Source organism: Mesoplodon bidens (genome assembly GCF_964165515.1).
Source record: "Mesoplodon bidens genome assembly, chromosome: 17".
NCBI classification, from domain to species: domain Eukaryota; kingdom Metazoa; phylum Chordata; class Mammalia; order Artiodactyla; family Ziphiidae; genus Mesoplodon; species Mesoplodon bidens.
The window spans coordinates 24,879,120-24,899,579 of NC_138174.1; the positions used below are offsets into that span (position 1 = coordinate 24,879,120).

General features: G+C 42.4%; 1 protein-coding gene across 3 annotated transcripts in view; it reads left to right on the forward strand.

Moving 5' to 3' along the window:
* VWA8 (von Willebrand factor A domain containing 8) overlaps positions 1–20,161 on the forward strand; it is a 378,001-nt gene extending 357,840 nt beyond the window's left edge. For 2 of the 3 annotated variants that reach the window (XM_081214571.1, XM_081214573.1), the window contains exons 41-45: positions 1,215–1,340; positions 3,413–3,571; positions 15,959–16,057; positions 16,857–17,095; positions 19,135–20,161. In XM_081214571.1, the coding sequence (XP_081070697.1) occupies positions 1,215–1,340; positions 3,413–3,571; positions 15,959–16,057; positions 16,857–17,095; positions 19,135–19,243 (732 nt within the window). In that variant the 3' untranslated portion in view covers positions 19,244–20,161. The remainder of the gene's footprint in view (positions 1–1,214; positions 1,341–3,412; positions 3,572–15,958; positions 16,058–16,856; positions 17,096–19,134) is intronic. The other variant, XM_081214572.1, reaches the window with a different exon arrangement.
* Positions 20,162–20,460: the final 299 nt, after the last annotated feature.

Genomic DNA, 20,460 nt, shown 5'->3' on the forward strand with positions numbered 1-20,460 from the left:
TGCACCTGTTTGCAGCAAGGGTATCAGGAACAGGAAAACAATACATAGAGTACTGCCGCAGAGTTATACCGTGTGGAGCTTCTTTGCGTAGTGGTTGATCTGCCCCTAAAATAGAGACTGGCTGCCTAAAGCTTGACTTTTTCAATGACAGTGCTATCATACAGCCACCTCCAATGAAACGGTGATGAAAGTGTGCTTACAGTCATGTGGACTTAATTGTCCATAACGTGTCTCATCATCATCACCATATACCAGCTAACTCAGATTGCCAGGCTCTTTCTCAGCTAATTCCATGTAGTATCTCAGTTAGTCTTTACAGTAACTCACTAAAGTAGAAACTAGTGTTGTCTTCACTTTTAAGAGGAGGAGGATGCAATGCGGACAGGTTCAAGAACTTGCTTGAGGTCCGATACCTGATCGTGGTGAAGGAAGGACTGGAGCCAGGCTGTCCGACTCCAGAGCCCATGATCTTAACTACAGCTCTAGTTTGTATGCATAAAAGTATTTTAGCTTTTCTTCCCACTTCTTACTGTAAATATCAGCTGTGATAAACCTATACCTGGATTGGGACATTGTAACTCTTTATCATTTAACTATCATCTTAGTCCACTTGGCATAGTTTTAAGCATTATGTGCGAATACCTTTAGAAAAGTAATTCAGGAGGTTTCTGAATATAGATGATCAGAGCGACAGTAGGGTACCGAATGTTGACGTACTATTGTTCTCAGCTGTTCCCATTTGCACTGGAAGTCACAGAGAACCGGCGTAACAACTTCTCCAAAAGGAAGAGCCTGAAGATCACATTTTCTCTGCGCTTGCAGACAGCGTTAACAAGTTCAAGCTGATTATTGTGTTACCTAATAAATTCTCTAGGAGTACCGTGACGGAAAATCTATAAGAAATGCATCACCATTACATTTCCAGATATTGCATGTTTCTCCAGAGGTTCATTTGCATACCATTTTCCTGTTCATGTGTGTTGTGAGTTCATTTTGTCATTCCATATGTTAAAACACTTATAATGAGCAAAATCTACACAAAGGGCATTTCTTTGTCAGCAGGGCAGAAACCAGTCCATTTATGAAACTGTGTCCATGCAGAACCATCACATATTGAAAAGATCCCTGGTGTGTTTCCTGTTACTCTTGCATAAGTTGTGTCAGGTGCCCTGCAGAACTAATTAAAGTAAGGATTTGTGTGTATGTCATTGTAGGCTAAAGGTAAAGAAAGACAGTGGCTAAGACACCAAGCTACTGGGGAACTAGATGATGCCAAGATCATTGATGGGCTGACTGGAGAAAAAGCCATCTACAAACGCCGGGGTGAGCTGGAGCCACAAGTAAGTACCGGTGCGCTAGGTGCCTCAGATCTGCAGTTTGGTCTTCTTTACAGGCAGATGCTTCCTTGAGCTGCTGTCTTTGTCAGAACACCATAAACCCTGAATATGGCAATCAAGGAAAGCATTACACTTTTTAAAATTAGAAAATAACAAATATTATACTGTTTATTATATGAGTCAAGATCCCAGCATGAGTCAAGAAATACCAGGCACACTCAAACTGAGCAATTGAAGGAACAGTTAATATTTACAAAAGTAAGGGTGGCATTGACGAAATCCAAAAAGAGACGGTGTGGTCTCCCGACAGCAAGGAGCTGACCCATCCCTCTGTCTAAAAGGGCAGAGGAGAGAGCACTTACTGGAACTTAGAAAAGGTGCTTTATGGAGAGGGCTGCCCACCAGGGGCTGCGGCCTTCAGCAGAAGGAGAGCCCACCCACGGGCCACAGCAGAGAAGGAGCTGAGGGAGTCAATATTTCCCCCTCACCCTCTGATCTCCTGCCAGCACCTTCCATCAGCAGAACCCACCGGAAGCCAGCAGCCAGGAGAGAGGCCAGTGCCATTTGGAAAACAGATCAGCTCCCAGGACACAGGGCAGGGTGCCCTGGAGGGGGAACTAAAGACACTTGGTGCCACTGAATCCCAGAGGGTGATGCAAATGAAAGCACAAGGGCAATCTTGGTGGTTTTCCGCTGTCCTGTTCCTTTAAGGATCTGTGTCATTCTTATAACCGAAGAAATTTTCAGAAAATAAGGAATTCTCCCTTAAATAACTCTAATTATAGTGTGTAAAGTTTTCGACAGCCATAATATTAAAATATTTGCAATAATACAATGGCCAAAAAACGGCAATAAGGTGAGTCTCTTAGAGGCTTCTGTGACTTCCAGTATCTCCAAGTAACTAGAATTGCTGAGTAGCCACTGGGAGCTGGGGGTGCGGTGACAGGTGGGGGGAAGGGAGCCACTTACCCCATCTAAATGTTGATTCAGAGAGGTTCCTGAAGTCACTGCGATGAGAGTTCTTCCTTCTGTGTCCTTGGTATGCGTCAACAGCTGCTTTCTCTACTGACTCACTGTGGTCCACAAATGTGTTTAGATTCATCTGAAATTGTGAGTCGCCATGGAAGTGGATGAGGCACTGTTCTTAATTCTGGCAGACTCAACAAGCTTTCAAGAAATATATTGAATTTGTCTCCAACCATTACACTCCAATACCCACAGTATTTTCTTGAAATGACTACCTCTGCTCATTAGTTTGCATACATGTCAGCGAGTGTATAGTAAAAGAATAATCTGGAATGTTTCTTCTTTTTTCCTGTAAGTAAAAACTGACAAGCATACTTCTGTTTTTCATTCTGCAAATTGGCAGGCCTGGGTTCAAAATCAAACTGAAACTCATAAGAGTTTCACATTTTAATTGACAGTTGTTGCTATACTGCAGTTCGATGCCTCTTTCATGCTGTTAACTGCCAGGAAAAGTAAAGAGTAGTAGTAATTCAGTAACTGGAAGGAGGAGAAAACTGAAAGCTTCCTAAAGACAAAAGACACGGAAGAGATATTTTCCTTTACTTCTTTGCTGGAACCCCCTGCCCCTCATATCGCCTGGTTTTAGGAATCTGACATTTCTTGCAGGCTGTGTGGAAGTGATTTTTAGGTCACTACACAACAGGTACTGGTAAGATTGCTGTGGGCTTCCAAAGGAGCTCCATCTTGCTAGAGAAACGGATGTGAAAATGAAATGCTGGGCTTTATATTCTTCCCGATAATTGTTTTGAAGACGACATCAGCCTCACTAAGGGAGTCTTACTAGACTAGGTTTGTCCTTGAAAGGACTATATTCCAAAGGAAAATCTTTCCCATGTGGCCCCAACTACCAGCACAAGTGTGAAGCTCCATTTACTGAAATGTAATCCATAGGTGCCTCCCCACCTGCCAGGACAGCCTTGTGCCGGGCCCAGCCTACAGCTGATCTGCCAGCCTGGCGGCTGGCACTCTGGGACATGCGTGAGAGCCCCAGAACAGCAGCCAGTGACAGTTTTCTGGTTCACAAGGCTTTTCTGTTGTCTCTCCCTCAGCTGGGCAGCCCCCAACAGAAACCCAAGCGCCTGCGTCTGGTGGTGGACGTGTCCGGCAGCATGTACCGCTTTAATGGGGTGGATGGCCGGCTTGAGCGCTCGATGGAAGCCGTGTGTATGGTCATGGAGGCCTTTGAGAGCTATGAGGAGAAGTTCAAGGTAATGGAGTGAACTGAGGAGTATGAGAGGCATCCCCAGACAACCCCCCCCCACCGTCTCTGCTCAGGAGTCAGCCCCGAGTTAAGGCATGAGGCTGGCTAGGGGATGTGCACCCAGAGTGGACAAGAATCTGCATCTTCTCGTCAACTCATCTGTCAGTGTAGAGAAAGTGAACCTTTTGTTTCATCTGCTCTAATAATCAAAAAATGATAAGACCGTAATTTAAAGACCAGTTGCTACAGAAGAAAGCACTGCACTTTACAAGTTGTGTGATATTATCCATGAGGGCAGGGCGAGGTGGGGAGCGGAAACAGACAAATAGAAGCACCACAAGTCTCTCCCTAGATTTCTCAAGGCCACCATCCCCATCCCAATACCCCACACCCCCACCCACCCATTCTTGCTCCTTCACCAGCCAGGCAGCCTCTCAATGTTCTCAGCGTTGCCTTGCCTTCGTGCATGAGCGAGCGCTACACAGTAACAGGCGTGCCCCCAGATGTCAGTGAAGGTTCTTACCCTGGGAGAAATGCAGCTTCTCATTTAAACAGTTGCCATTTTGTTATTGCCAAGTTTGCTCTGGAGTCAAGCAAAGGAGTCATATACCTCCTCCGTCGGAGACCTGAGCATTGAGGAGGGATCTCCTGCCGCCATGTTACTGCCCAAGGCGAGCCCATCAGTCTGCTCTTAAGCAGCCACAGGGGCACCCGCACTCCTGGCTTTGACCAGAACAAATAACCTGAACACTGTGCTGGGTAATTATTATCAGAAGTTCAGTTGAGAGGAGCGGTATATGTGCAGACATAGGTAACGGGTACTCAGTCTCTCCATAGATATTCTCAACTGTGTCAGGGATCAAACAGGTCCTTCAGAAATAGTCCATCTTAGATGATGATTTAGCTTGACATCCTGCACACACCTCGGGATTGCCGTACTGAGCCGTGTCCGTGTGCCGTGATGGATACAGAAAGAAACAGACTGAAGCCCATCCCTTCATTGACTTTAGGCCCACTTTTGTGGCTCCGAGGCTCCCAGAGCCCCTTGTGTGAAGCTCTACATGAGAGATTCCTTTTAGAATGAAGGGGTTAGGGAAAAGGCAGCTTGAGTCAATGAGCGCTGTGGTTGCCAGGCTCTGCCTAAGTACAGGATACAAAGACGAGTAGGACGTGGACTTTCCCCGTGGGAAGCAGCTCTGTTTCCCTGAAGAGCTGGAATGTGCTTCGCCTTGTGATCAGTGAAAACCATGGAGCTGTTCCAGACTCCCTCTTGGTTTTAGCAGCCAGGAAGCTCCGAGCTAAAATCCAAGACCGGCCAAGCCAAATCTGTTATGTCTTATGGCTCTCAGACTAGTTAGTGTTCAGCGTTTTCCTTCCCTTGACCTTCCCGGCCTTCAGATAAGTTTTTCTTGATTTTTTTTTTGTTTTTTTTCATGTTTTTTTTAAAAATTTTATTGAAGTATAGTTGATTTACAATATCATGTTAGTTTCAGGTATACAGCAAAGTGATTCTGTTGTGTGTGTGTGTGTATATATATATATATATATATATATATACACACACACATATATACTTTTTCATATTCTTTTCCATTCTAGGTTATTAAGTGATATTGAGTATAGTTCCCTGTGCTACACAGTAGGTCCTTGTTGGTTATCTATTTTATACATAGTGGTGTGTATATGTTACCCATCCTTCTAATTCATTCCTCTCCCCACCCCCCTTTCCCCTTTGGTAACCATAAGTTTGTTTTCTGTGTGTAAGTCTCTTTCTGTTTTGGAAATAAGTTCATTTGTGTTTTTTTTGGTTTTTTTTTTTAGATTCCACATATAAGTGATATCATATAATATTTGTCTTTCTCTGTCTGACTTACTTCACTTAGTATAATAATCTCTAGGTCCATCCATGTTGCTGCAAATGGCATTAATTCATTCTTTTTATACCTGAGTAATATTCCATTGTATATGTACTTTTTATTTTACTTTTTTTTGCAGTACGCGGGCCTCTCACTGTTGTGGCCTCTCCCACCGCGGAGCACAGGCTCTGGACGTGCAGGCTCAGCAGCCATGGCTCACGGGCCCAGCCGCTCTGCGGCATGTGGGATATTCCCGGACCGGGGCATGAACCCATGTCCCCTGCATCGGCAGGTGGACTCTCAACCACTGCGCCACCAGGGAAGCCTGGTACTTTTTATTTTTTATGGGCTTAATATTTTTTAATGTTTTACATCCTTTCTAGTATAAGGTGGAGTATAATTCTTAAATCACTTGGACCACTGATCACCAGTGAATGGTTAGACATCCATTGCATCGGCAGAAATCCCACCTATGTTTTAAAACCTTGGGTTCTGCCAATAGTTGGATCAGCCCGTTCACCTCTCTTGTGGATCCTGAAGGCCAGAGTACCTCAGCTCCCTTTGAGTTACATGAAGAGTTTAACCCCTTATAGACCACAGCAAACATACCACTATTAAAATTGGCATATTCATAGTTATCTAGAAAAAAATTTACAGTTAGTTAGGATTTCTATATCTCTGAAAGCAGAATTGCTCCATTTTGTGAAGCTACTTCTTCCAGGTTTTTAGAAAGATTCAGTAGAAGTTCACCAACAAATTGGTTGACAGAGCTCCCCATGACTGGGTCAAGGATGAGACGGAAGGCCGGAAGTGGCAAAGCTAACAGGGAGTGTGTTGCATGTTCCACTGCATCTCACACTCAGCGTGTATGGAGAGATTCGTATTTGTCTACTTCTCACCATTAAAAGTCTGTAATCTGGACTTGCCTGGTGGCGCAGTGGTTGAGAGTCCGCCTGCTGATGCAGGGGACACGGGTTCGTGCCCCGGTCCGGGAAGATCCCACATGCCACGGAGCGTCTGGGCCCGTGAGCCGTGGCCGCTGAGCCTGCGCGTCCGGAGCCTGTGCTCCACAATGGGAGAGGCCACAACAGTGAGAGGCCTGCGTACCGCAAAAAAAAAAAAAAAAGTCTATAGTCTGGAAGAATGATTAGTAAAACCGGACATGTTGCATAAAAAAGAAATAATGTCAAGGAAATAGCATTTCACAAATTGTTATTTTGTATTGTTTTGTTTCTAATTGACAATTAGAAATGAAACTGTTGCCATATGACCTACTGAATTTCAACTAAATTCAACAAAATTACAAGCATAGGGCACTTGCTAAGAGCAGAGTACTCTGCTAGGTACAGAGTTCCCTGCCATCCTTGAGCTTGTAGCCTTGTGAGGGAGACCTATAAAAACTAATTCTGGAGACTTTCCTGGTGGTCCAGTGGTTAAGACTTCGCCTTCCAATGCAGGGGGTGCGGTTGGATCCCTGGGCGTGAGCTAAGATCCCACGTGCCTCGTGCCTCGCTGCCAAAAAACCAAAACAGAAACAATGTTGTGCCAAAAAAAACAAAACATAAAACAGAAACAATGTTGTAACAAATTCAGTAAAGGCTTAAAAAAAAACAAAAAACGAATTCTGATAGGACACTCAGTGAGAGGCACTCAGTACAAAAGGCACAGGGAAGCATGCCTCTCCAGACACCCCCCTTCGGGGCACCACCCCCAAAGCAGTATTTTGCTGACAGTCTCTCCGATTGCCACAACGCTGTAAAGAATTTCCTCGGTTTTCATCTGTAAAACCACAGAAATATTGAGAAGATACCATACTAATATATGACTTTTTAAAAAAAATGTTATTGAAGTATAGTTGATTTACTGACAAATCCAGGGGAAATTATAGTAAGACCACGATAAAATGAACTTTTTTCAAGGCTTGAAGAAGCTTCATCATGTTTTATGCTATTTGATTTTTAACAGGAGGTACTTTAACAGTTTTGGTTTTGTGCATTTTCGTATACTTATAAACATACCCCCTCACATTTACTACATAAGTCCCTTCAGAACTTTTTTTAAGAGCATAGAAAACCTGATGAAACTAGAGCATTAAAATCTTTCCAACAAAAGGAGAAAACTCTGAAGATTTCACAAAACAGGCTCTTTGAGGAAAAGTGGTGCTTAGATGGGTATCTGGAGGGATGGGAAAGGGAAGACAGGACGGAAGAGGACTGCAAGTCTTGTGCCTGCAAATTCCTCATTATGACCATGGCCTTTAGAGCTGAGGTCACCTCGCAGGTCATTCCCTCCAGTTTCCTCATTCCTCAGACAGGAAACTGAGACCCAGAAACCTTAAGGGGTTTGCCCAAAGTCAGAAGGCTAGTTGGAGACAGAATAGGATAGAGCCCAGGTCTCTTCTCCTTGTTTTCCCTTTTTTGTTTTGTTTTTAAACATTCCCCTTTATTTCTAATTTTTTTTATTTTGAAAAAATTTTAATCTACAAAAAAGTTGAAAAACTGTAAAATGAACACCCATATGCCTTTACTTAGATTCACCAAGTGATCATTTTCTCCCCTCGTTTGCTTTATGTTTCTCTCTAAATACAGTCTTTTTCTTCTCTCTGATCTATTTGAAAGTAAGTTATAACTATCATAATACTTTACCTCTAAATACTTCATTATGCCTCTGCCAAGAGTAAGGACATACCCTAAATGATCTCAATACCATTATCACGTCTAAGAAAATCATCAATAATTTTATAATATCTTATAATATCTAAACCATGTTCACTTTTCCCGACTATTCCAATGGTTGCCATCCTGGGCTATAGAATATAAGCCATCCCAATAGTGTCTAGTTATTTTTCCCCCTACAATCTGGGATCCAGTCAAAGTCCTCACCTTATTTTTGGTTATAATGTCTTGTTAGCCTCTTTTTTGCGGGGGGCGGGGGGGCGGTGTACGTGGGCCTCTCACTGTTGTGGCCTCTCCCGTTGCGGAGCACAGGCTCCGGACGCGCAGGCTTAGCGACCATGGCTCACGGGCCCAGCCGCTCCGCGGCATGTGGGATCTTCCTGGACCGGAGCACGAACCCGCGTCCCCTGCATCGGCAGGCGGACTCTCAACCACTGCGCCACCAGGGAAGCCCGGGCAGCACTTTTTACCCCTTCCCCCTACATCCCCAATTCAACCAAAATAATTCCACTTATATTGATATTGCATGACATTTCACAATCTGGACTTTTGTGCAATATTTCATTTAGAGAAAGAGTTCCACTGCTTAAAAAAATTTTAGAGTTAGAAAACTGCTATTCTAGGACCAATACTGGATTGTTATTTCTTACAGACTCTGGGGGCTTTCTTTTTGGAAAAGCCTTCATCAATCCTCACTTAGATTTGGATGATTCACTCCTTTGACAGAAGAAAACAAGGCACAGGTGTTCCTACAATTAAGTGAAGCAGACTTTTTCGTTCCATTTCTTGGATGTGCCTGTTGAATTTTCATAGAGCCTTGGGAGCAGAAATGATCTTGGAAATTATTTTCACCAACCTGTTTGTTTTAAGATGAGGAAGTCAAGATGCAGATCCCAAGGTCACACAGCTAAACTGTAAACAGCCAGGATGTCTGACTCCCACTTCAGGGTCTTTCCTTTGTTCACGTTTTATCCCTTGTTCTTGCAGCCATCTTATTTCTGCCCAATCAGTATATTTACAAAGCTGTAATTTAGGAGTAAATAGACCATTTACATAAAGTATTCTGTCTTCTCCTCGCCTTAGCACTCCATCATCCAAAAGAGGTATACTAGACATACTTTTGTCAATGATATCTTGGTCGGAAAGATGTGGAAAGATGTGACTCACAAACCAGCACCGCTGGGAAAAATTCCTTCTATCAAAAATGTAGTTCAGCATCTGTAATTCACCTTTCCCCAATGTCTCAGGCATGTTTCAAATGTTGAGAAATGGAAATCAATCATCTTATCAGGCTCAGGCTTTGAATAAATTTTTTAATTTATTTTTTTTGGCCGTGCCACACAGCTTGTGAGATCTTAGTTCCCCGACCAGGGATTGAACCCAGGTCCATGGCCGTGAGAGCTCTGAGTCCCAACCACTGGACCACCAGGGAATTCCCTGAATAAATTCTTATCGCTGCTTGAAGGTAGGACCAAAGAAGGGTGTACAGACTTCTCTGAATCCGTTCAAAGTTAAACACGAGTTCAGGATTGACTTAGTTGTAGGTGTGGAAGTATTGGCCAATCCAACTATTCAAAAAGCCTAAGCAGAGATTGGGAGAGGGCGGAGGGGCAGGGGAGTAGTTAGGGAATGGTTATTTCTCTATAGTAAAAGCATTGGACTTAGAGCACCTGGGTTTGAATTCCACCTCTGCCAGCACTAGATCTCTGACCTTAATAAAGTCTGTTAATCTCTGAGCATCGATTTTTTTATTTGGGAAATGATGTTAATAACACCCACCCCAAAGGTGTGGAGAGAATCAGAATGAAATGAGATATACAGAAGCACTTTGTAAACCATAAAGGATGGTACAAATGTTGACATTATACTCATTAAATGGATAGTCCTATCCTTTCAATGACCCTGTGAGGTTACATGAAACAGAGATTATCCCTACTTGTCACAGAGGTTAAGTGATTTACGAGCATACAATATTAGAGGTCATCTAAACCAGCATTATTTATAAGGTAGAAACAAGATTTGGAGCGGTCAGGTGACTTGCCTGAGGTCGAAACCTTGTGAAAGTCAGAGCTAAGTCTAGAATCTTTGACCTTCAGAGCATCGTTCTCTTTACATTCACTTCCATAAGAGGAAAGGTTAGTTAACTAGTACTGTAGATTAGTGACTATACCCTGGAGTTCTGTTAGCACATATCTTGACCTCTTAAATTATATTTATCTTCTAATCCTTTGCTGCCGGCTGTCAGCAGTGCCACCTGAGTATGGTGTGTTTGTATGTCTAGAAGGAGACTCGAATTTCACACATCATCAGGCTTCTGAAATAGCCTCAAATGATTCTCTTACCTACTTAAAATATAGATAAGTCATAAAACATAACTTCTCCTAAAGTTAGCAAATGATTATCCTTCCCAGTAAAAATTGAAACCCGAATCTTATTCATAAAAATGCTAGTAGCTCTTTGTTTGAAGCAAAGCTTTCTTTGCCATCTAAGTATTATAAATCATCCTAATAGGATGATAAATCTTTGTGTCTTGCACTGAAACTCAGCATTTGTTTTCATTTGTCATGCCTTTCTCTAAACAAATGAGATTTTCAAAAGAAAATATAGCAAAAGGGCATTTAAACAAGTTTCTAAATCAAAAAAAGTATGAAAATTGGTCCTCTCTAGTTGAGGCTTGTCTTTACTGCTGTGGTTTAATGTTTATGTTGGATGTTAAATACAAGACTCCACGGAGATTTAAGGGATGCTCTGAAAAGCGCAGAAATCATGATCGTAAAAATTTTGAGCTACCCAGAAAAAGTTATGATCTAAGTGTTTGGTGGTTGATAGCAACAGTAATGTTCTTGTTTAGTGACTCCTATGATTCCTGCCTGGAAGCAAGCTTGAGACCCTATCAGGTCTGATTTGACAGTGGTCACGGCAGAAGCAGACGGGGTGAATGGCAGAAGCAGGCGTTAGAAATACTAACTACTGATAAGTGTGGCTCATATACTTTTTCCTTTAACCCAGGCAATTTTGAGGATTAGCTCTCTGTAAAACGTGTTTGGATCCTTGGAGAGCAGATACTAGATAATTATGACATAGAAGGATTGTTTTTCATGGAAGCTTAAAATGATCTACAGTAACACCAGGGAATGCTCCACATTTGGATGTACTTTGAATTCCTCTCAAGCAGTTTATTTACTTTGGGCACAGAAGAATCCCCAAGCCCATCTGGAAGATGAGAACCAGAGCCTGCAAACCATTTTATAAGCCCCATCCTGTCCTTTAGGTGTGTCTTCTCAGCCTTTGCAATACTAACGAGGCCCAGACAAAGGCAGATCCTTCTGCAAGTTGCACTTTCCTTACTGCAAATAAAGGAAGGAAAAAAAGGAGGAAGAAAAAGGAAGGAAGAAAGGAGGGAGGAAGAAAGGAAGGTCTGCAGCTCACCTATCTCATTTACCTGAAAAAGTTTAGGATGCTTTTTTTCTCCTGGGCAGATAATTAAATGGTAGGTGATAGATAGATCAATCAAATGGTAGATGGGTTTGTGACTAAAATATTTCTGGAGTGTTCAATCAGTCTGTTTTTGATAAAGAGCATCCAACAATTCATTTGACTGCTATTTGTTTAATAATTAACTAGCAACATTTTTCCTTGCAGTAACCCGTTATGTCAACCCTGTAAGCAGACCACATGGTCAAATCTTTATCTATATCGTGTCACCCATGGTCATCTGGTTAGTAAGAACTTTAACCATCAGTTAAAGGGAAAGAAAAAGTCTAATATATATATTCCAAGGAACTGATCTTACCCCCTTACGTGTAAGATTCCCGTTTAACAGATTACTTCACCAGCCCCCTAATGAAAGCAGCCTGCCTGGCACCTTCTCAGGAGAGCTTTATTCTTGGCTTAAAACGTTCCTGCCGTGACTATTGTCAAATCAGTCTGGACAGGGCCTGGCACATGTTTCCGTGGAGGAATCGTGCAGGTTTTCTCCACATCCGTGCCAATCCTCACACTGAGCCCGTGGTGACCTTGATCAGGCATATACTGAAGCCAGCACTCCCCTATAGTAATCCATCGTCCAGAGCTGTGCCGCCTTTAGGTTTCAAGTTTTGCTACCTTTTCACTATGTTGACAACAAACTATACATAGAGTTTCTTTTCATATATGGAATTTGTTACATCCCTGGAAAGCATTTACTGCCGAGCTTTTTTAATGTATTGGTAAATTTCCCTCACAATTCTTTTATATCATCCTTTGTATTTAAAAAAAAAACACCCTAAAACCAGGCATAGAGTAATGTCCCTGGCCCCTGCCCAAGGCCCCACTCTGGCTCTTCTCTGGCCATGCCCCTACCATCAGGGGAGGAATCTATGGGGCCAAGGGGACAAGCCCACTTAAAGCTTTTTCTCTAGATCATGCCCCCAGTTCCTGGGATCCCCAACTATGCTGCTCGGGTGACCCCAAGTCTGCTCGTTGGGCCTCTTTGTTAGGTCCATCTTTCTGGGGCAGACTGGCCAATCGTGTGAGCACCCAGACCTGAGGATGACTGAAGGTTGTGATGGCATGTGGACGTGAGGACTGGGTGTCCACACACGTGCAAGTGAGGCACTTCATGGTGGGGGACAGAGCCAGCTACAGAAAGAGAAGGGTGTGGGCTGCAAGCCAGGGGCCAGGACTACCCACACAGCCATGTTCTAGCACAGAGCTTCGAGAATCCAAGTATTCGAAATTTGACTCTGGCTCTCCAAGTCATTATAATGTATGTTTATCAAAGTTGGAGGACAGAACATATTTTATTTAACGATTTGTAGCCTGATTTATAGCTTTCAAGTATTTAGACATCCTATATGGGCCTTCATTTGTCCACTTACTTCTTCAGTTATACACCTGTCTCTGTCCACTCTCATTCTCTCTGCCTTCCTTTTAGTCTCAGAAAAAGGAGGGTCCTCCCTCCCTCTCCAAACTTGACCCTCTGACTGTGACCCTGATCTCTTTCCCCACTGCCTCTGCTCTGCTGCCTATAAAACGCAGACACCTCTCCCCCAATCCCCATCTAGCTGCTGTTCTATTTCTCTTTCTTGTACCAAAAACCTTTCACTGAAATTATCCCCACAAAGGTCACCATTGATTCTGATGCCCAGAAGTCATTAGTCACCATTCCCCTTGATGGTTATGGTTAGTGTAAGTCAGCACGATTGCACAGCTGCTTCCGAAATCCTACACACTGATTTCCAGGGCCATCCCGGTTACCTGCATCTGCCATTGCGCTTCTTCACTCTGCGCTGTGTCTTTTCTTTCTTCCACCCCAACAAGGATACTCCCCAAGGGTCGGTTGAGGGGGTGCTTTGCTCTTCTCTCTCTATGCATTTGCCCTTGACAGCTGCACCTCTCCCTCCTAGGGATGACAGCCAAGTTTCAGACGACAAAAAATAAGTTTCTTCTCTGATATCTCCCTGAACGCACGATTCCAGCATGTCTAGAATGAAACTCATCTTCCCCAAGTAACCTAACTGCCTTCTGACTTCTTATTTTTACATAAAAATTATTTCAGCAGAAATTGTTCTACTTTTCATTTTTCATACAACGGTTTTAGTTATGTTATGGGTTGGTTTTCTTTTCAGCTAGCTTGGGCTAACCACCATTTATCACATGAGTGCTGGGAGAAAAAAATGCATTTCAGCTTCCAAAGAGCTTATTTGTAAAAGAATGTAGCCCACATGGGAAAGGAAAGCTTCTTAATGCCCCAACTTGATTGCAAACTCTCTCAAAATATTTCAGCAATTAACAGACCAGGCCCACTCATAGATACTAAAATGCGTTAAGATGAATAAGATACAGCCTTGCCTTCAAAAACCTCACCAGTTAAAAAAGAATAGACATGAAAAGGAATCATTGCATTGCCCTCAACACCTTAAGTAGTGCTTTGCACATGGTAGGTGTTCAAAAGACAGCTGTTTATTGATGGTCAGGTGGTGAATAGACAGTAGTAATTCTTAAGCATTTTGACCCATAACACTCCAAGTAATCCCTAAAGTATTTTGCCCCAGACCCATGCCCAGAATTTTCTTTGCAGATCCCCCAGTTGCTCAGATACCCTAAGGTCTATTCCAGTCTTTATATCAGCATCACAAAAATTCTTAGAGAGAGGGCTTCCCTGGTGGCGCGGTGGTTGAGAGTCCGCCTGCCGATGCAGGGGACACGGGTTCGTGCCCCGGTCCGGGAAGATCCCACGTGCCGCGGAGCAGCTGGGCCCGTGGGCCATGGCCGCTGAGCCTGCGTGTCTGGAGCCTGTGCTCCGCAACGGGAGAGGCCACAACGGTGAGAGGCCCGCGTACCGCAAAAAAAAAAAAAAAAAAAAAAAACTTAGAGGGAGATGGGAGGAGAAGAGGGAATGTGGGGGCAAACCCCATGAGTGGAGAGAATCACCTTGCCCCAATTATAGTTGCCTCAGATCCCAAACTTCTTTCCAGATTCTGTAAAAATGCTGCACCTTTCTCTCAGCTCCAGCCTTTTCTCAACAGACAGGACCTTCTCTTGTGTATTGTGAGAGAGGGAATTTAAAAGGTATTTCCTAAACTGAAAAATCTATGTCATGCACTATTAAATAGAAAAGCAAATTATAAAATCACATGGTCAACATTATCCATTAGTTAAAAATAATGTTGATGCAGACAAGCATGTGTGTGAATGTGCAACCCCTTACACATATATTGAAAGGAAATTCAAGCTTAAGAACTTATACAAGGAAACATTAACAGAGGTAATCTTTGAGTAATGGGATCATGGGTAATTTTTACTTTCTTTTGTTGTGTTTGCTATAATTTCTGCAGTGAATGTTTCACTTTTGTGTTCAGGAAAAAAGTATGTGTACTAGTTTTCTATTGCTATGTAACAAATTACCATAAACATAGCTTCTTAAAGCAATACCTGCTTATTAAGTCATAGTTCTGTAGTTCAGAAGTCCGGCCAGGCTCAGCTGAGTTCTCCGCTTAGGGTCTCATAAGGCTGAAATCAGGATGTCAGCCAGGCTGGGCTCTCACCTGAAGGCTCTGGGGAGGAATCTGCTTCCAAGCCCATTCAGATTGTTGGCAGAATTTGGTTCTTTGCAGTTGCAGAACTGAGGTCCCTGTTTCTGTACTGGCCCTCAGGCAGGGTTGTTCCTAGATGTGATGCTTGGGGTCTTGCTCTGTGGTCCCCACCATCTCAGCCACAGATAACTCCCACATGTCAAATCCCCCCCACACTTCAAATCTCCTTGTCTTTCCCTTCTACTAATAGCCAGAAAAAACCCTTACTTTTTAAGGGCTCATGTGATTAAATTAGGTGTACCCAGATAATCTGTTTTGATCAACTCAGAGCCAACTGATTAGCAACCTTAATTACATCCGCAGAATGTTACATACATAACATAATCATGAGTGATATCATATTCACAGGTCCTGCCCACACTTAAGGGGAGAGGATTGTATAGGCTGTGTATACCAGGGGGCAGGAATCTTGGAGACCACCTTAGAATTCTGCCTACTACTCTGTGTGTGTGTGCATGTGTGTGTGTGTGTGTGTGTGTGTGTGTGTGTAATTTTTTAAAGTCTCCCCTAAAAGTTAAGAATGGAATTCTTGGTAGCCCCTGAAGCCCTCATCATGCTTTCTACCTCCTGCTGGAAAGCAGAGATCACACAAGGACAGACCAGAAGTGAAGGAGCCTGGAATTGTTTTGCCTTGTTGATAAACACACATCCATCTCTCTGCTTTTCTCCATGGCCATATGTTGAGCAATTCTGGGCAATAACAAACCAAAGAGTTGGAGGCTTATAGGTCTAATGACAGTTCTTTAGTGGACAGAGGCTTCTAACTCTCTGATTCTCTTGCCTATAGTATGACATTGCTGGACACTCTGGAGATGGCTACAACATTGCTCTAGTTCCAATTAACAAAATCCCCAAGGACAATAAGCAAAGACTAGAAATTCTCAGGGTAAGTACATTCAGTTACCTCTATATCATGAAAACTTCCACCAGATTCAGTAAAGTATCTTCTGGTCACTGAAAAGATTCACTGAAGAAGCAGCAGTTACAGGAAAGAAGAAGACTTTCTGTTTCACAAACATTTAAGCATTAAACTGAGAAAGCACTTACCATGCCTAAATTCCTTTTTTACACCATACAAAATTTAAACTTTGTTCCCTACATATTTTTAGGGTACTCAGGATTGTATTGGGATTCTATTCAGCCTCCTATATTTCAGAAGGAAAAGAATGACTCCTTCTAGAGTACTCTCTAACCCAAATTTTATGTATTTCTTAGTATTTTCTAACAATAAATTCAGTTTCACATACTTAGATATACAATAGAAACACACTCACCGTGATTCTAAAGTAAATTTCCTCCCTTGCTATATTGATGTAAGTACAGTGTTTAGTGTTGTAACTTTGTTTATTGGAAACTCAACCCATTCCTTATTTTTCTTCTGTGTCATCTCCATTCTCCAGTGTGATACCAAGTTTCATATTTTCTTACATTTTCTCACTTTAAATGGCAGCTTGAGCCTTAAAAATCAGTGCCAAATGGGATAGTTTGGGAACATTTCCTGTTTTTAATGAAAGTCTTAACCACATTCAAATATCACTATGTATTGTTGTCACACTAAGGTGCAAATTAAATAGAACTCGCTCAGAGTATTTGTGCTTCCTCATTGTCAATAGAAAAATCATCACGTTTGTTAAAAAAAGGAGCTTCTCATTCATGGCCTTTGTACGATGTCTCTTCCCCCCCAGACGATGCACGCCCACGCTCAGTTCTGCATGAGTGGGGACCACACATTAGAGGGGACAGAACACGCCATCAAGGAAATCGTCAAAGAAGAAGCTGACGAGTACTTTGTCATTGTCTTAAGTGATGCCAACCTGTCACGCTATGGAATACATCCTGCCAAGTTTGCCCAGATCCTGACAAGCAACCCTCAAGTAAATGCTTTTGCCATTTTTATTGGATCTTTAGGTGATCAAGCAGCCAGGTAAGTGTCATCCCAGGATGCAGCAGGGGGCAGGGATGGAGATACTTGAGTACCTGACACATGCCATTTCATGGGCTTCCCATCGTGAGGGGCAGTGGCGGGGGAGGATGGGAATGGAGGAGAAACAGAAACCAGAGTTGCTGCCCTCAAGCAGCTGAGAGTCTAGGTGAGGGGATGGGATGTTCTAGCTTATATTTGGATGAGCAATAATACTTTAAGTTATTTATTTTTCAGTTTATATTTAAACTAACCAACAGTAAAATAAATAGCAAATTGATTTGTCCACCAATAAATTAAACAGTACTTTAAACATTTTGCCTTTTACATCAAGGTGCTAAGCTCAGTTCTATTCAGTTCATGCTCAAATCGTGTTCAAAGTAACAAACATCTACTATTTTCCTAGCATCAGAGATTGGGTGTCTGTGTCTCTACATTGTATGTAGACAGACACACACATATATGTAAATAATACATAATATGTGTCTACATATTTATAGACATAGCTAGATCATCTTCTTTCTTATATTTCTCCTTCATGCATGTCTGTAATTATAGTAAGATGCTGCACTGAATATGCTGAATATTCAGTAGAGAAATTTATGGTCAGATAATAAATACCATTGTGGATAGTCTGAAAGGAGAGATCTGGAAACACTTTTATTTCTTAAACACACTAACATTTATCTTTTTGAATTATAAACAGGAAGACTCATGGTTTTTCTCTGCTTAAAGTACTTGTAAGAAGCAGAAAACACAATTAAAAGTATATCTCCTCAAAAAAAAAACCAATTCTGCCTCCACACAAAAGGCCACATACCCTTTTGTTACTCCACCTCTTTTACCTGTCACACCCTGTGGTACAGAGTCCTACAGACTAGGAGATGTTTTAGTGTCCAAAGTGCTGATATATTTTTCTCTTCCCTTCGCCTTGCTGCAGGATTGCAGAGCACGGCTAAGAACAGACTTAATATCACGTAATTACAGTCACTTTATTACAACTGAATTTGCATTTTTCTCAGTTGTATGTGTTAGCCTCTTCAAGGACTTCCGTGTCCTCAAACGTAAACCATGCCTTTCCACTCAGGTTGTCTTCAGGACCAGCCCAGGATGAATCAAACGGCAAGCTCAACAAATATTGGTTGAGCTGAAAGAGCTATTTTGTCTTTCTAGTGAACAGATCCTGTTTGAATACTTAAGAAAACACAATAATACCCTTGTGGTTTCCTAGGGAAATGATCCAACATCCACTGGCAAAAGATATGTTGCAGAATTAGCTGGTCTACTGGGCATGCCAAATGTATGATACTACACAGGATGGTGGACTTTTATTAAATGTCATTCCAAAACCAAACTTTGTTGGCACAGTGAAAGGAGGCGTTCTTTTGGGTAGAGCTGTGTCTTGTACTTATATTGCCTCCAAAATGGCCCTTTGTTCCAAATGATAAATTGGCATTTTAAAAAATTATCATAAGCCTGTATAACCTCAGTGTCATCAAAACAGCAATTGCATAAGTCAGATTACATTTCACATTGTATGATGTGGGGCAAAAAAGAGAGAGAGAGAGAACGTGTGAGAGAGAGGAAGAGAGAAAGAACTACTTGGGGTTTGGCTGGGCAACGTTTTTCAAGACCTGTTTTCTAAGGCAGGGAAAGCAGTTAGAAGTACAGGGTGAGGCCAACACGTTCTATGGATCCAGGTGAGCTAGTCCCAGATTGGTCCCTAGGGCTCTGTTCTGTCCAGGGAACATAAAAATACCAGGAAACTACAGTAATAAAAGGGAGAGAATTTTTTCTTTGCAAATTCGCTGATTTTGTCACTGAAAAGACCTTTCTTTCGGTTCAGTGCTTTCAGTGTGCCTCTCCCTGTAGCTGTTGTTGCCTAGTGACAGCGGGTTCCACTGCAGGCAGGGGCAAGGTATTAAAAAGTGAAAACTTCCCTTCCTAAGAAACCCTTCGGATGCTGAGGTTCGCAGGGGCAGGAGGTGGAAGGGGAATCCTGATTTGCAATGGTAATTTCCTTTCCCCATCCATCCTGACAGGCTTCAGAGAACTCTACCAGCTGGCCGGTCTTTCGTTGCCATGGATACCAAGGACATCCCTCAGATTTTACAACAGATTTTCACCTCCACCATGCTGTCCAGTGTTTAAGAAGTGCCCTTTATCATCCCGATGACCCTGGGATTTGAAATAAGCTAGGAAGAAAGAGCATTCTGAAGAAAAGAAGAGGTCTATAAAGTGCCCCTGAGTGATGACTGGATAATTCTGGCATTCCCGGGCCTTCCTGCGCTTGCTAAGTAATCAGAGTTCAGAGAAGCCGCCAGAGCGAGGCCTGTGCGTGGAAATCTACAACCATTGATGGGTTTACAAATCATTAGAGGAAGCAAGTTGGCCTGCATCATACAAAAGGTCAGGGTTAAGGGCAGGTGGTTTGAGAGCTATGACGCATGGTCTGTTTCCAACAACCTGACGGAAGGAGTACCTTGCTTTTGCCTTAACGCAGCCCCTGGTCACCTAGGATAACAAAAGTGACCCCAGCAAACTAAGCCTTTGATGCCACATTCTGACACTGGAATACAAGTCTGTGCAAACTCACCCAACCAGCTCCTCTTCAATCATTATTTTTATTTTCTCCTCCACTCTGTACCGCCCAACAATGACTTTACAGTATTTAACCCACTGAAAAGTCCTTTCAATGGCAATATTCTATAAAAGGTTGGGTTTTCTCAATAATTTCATTTTCTTAGCCAAAACCAAAAGGAATCAAAAGATCCTTGGATTGCTTCCTTTCCCACATGACTTCTAAAAGGCTTTTTAAATAATAAGGAGCAAATGTCCTATTCTCCGTGCTGCTGGGATTGGAGGGATGTCTTGCCTTGAGTTTCCTGTTTCTTCTCCTTCTTTAGTGCTCCTCAGAAGTTTCACACTCCTCCGTTTTGGTGTCCAAAATGTAATGCCCAAAATAACAAATGCTTATGTTTTTATATAAAGCAAAGTAAAAACAAGGCAGTGTGTTTGAACTGAATGGTAATGAGATTTCTTTAGCTATAAATATATATTTAAGCCTCATTCTTTTTTTTTATTCCCAGTCTCTCTTGGGCTGACCTTTACTTATCAATAGACTCGATGTCAGTTTTTTTTTTAATCAAATGCTCCAGCAGAAGTCAGTGTCTTTCCAACCATATAATAAAAGTTTCTCTTCACCTTTGATGGTAAAGTCCGAACTGCTGGGGGCACCACTGTGTCTGTGCTTTCATAAGACAAGTTAGAAAAATTAGTCTTGTTAATAATGGTAAGTTATTCACCCATACATAGTGAGAATTGTACGATTCATTTTACTTTAACTATAGGAAAGAAAAATAGATGAC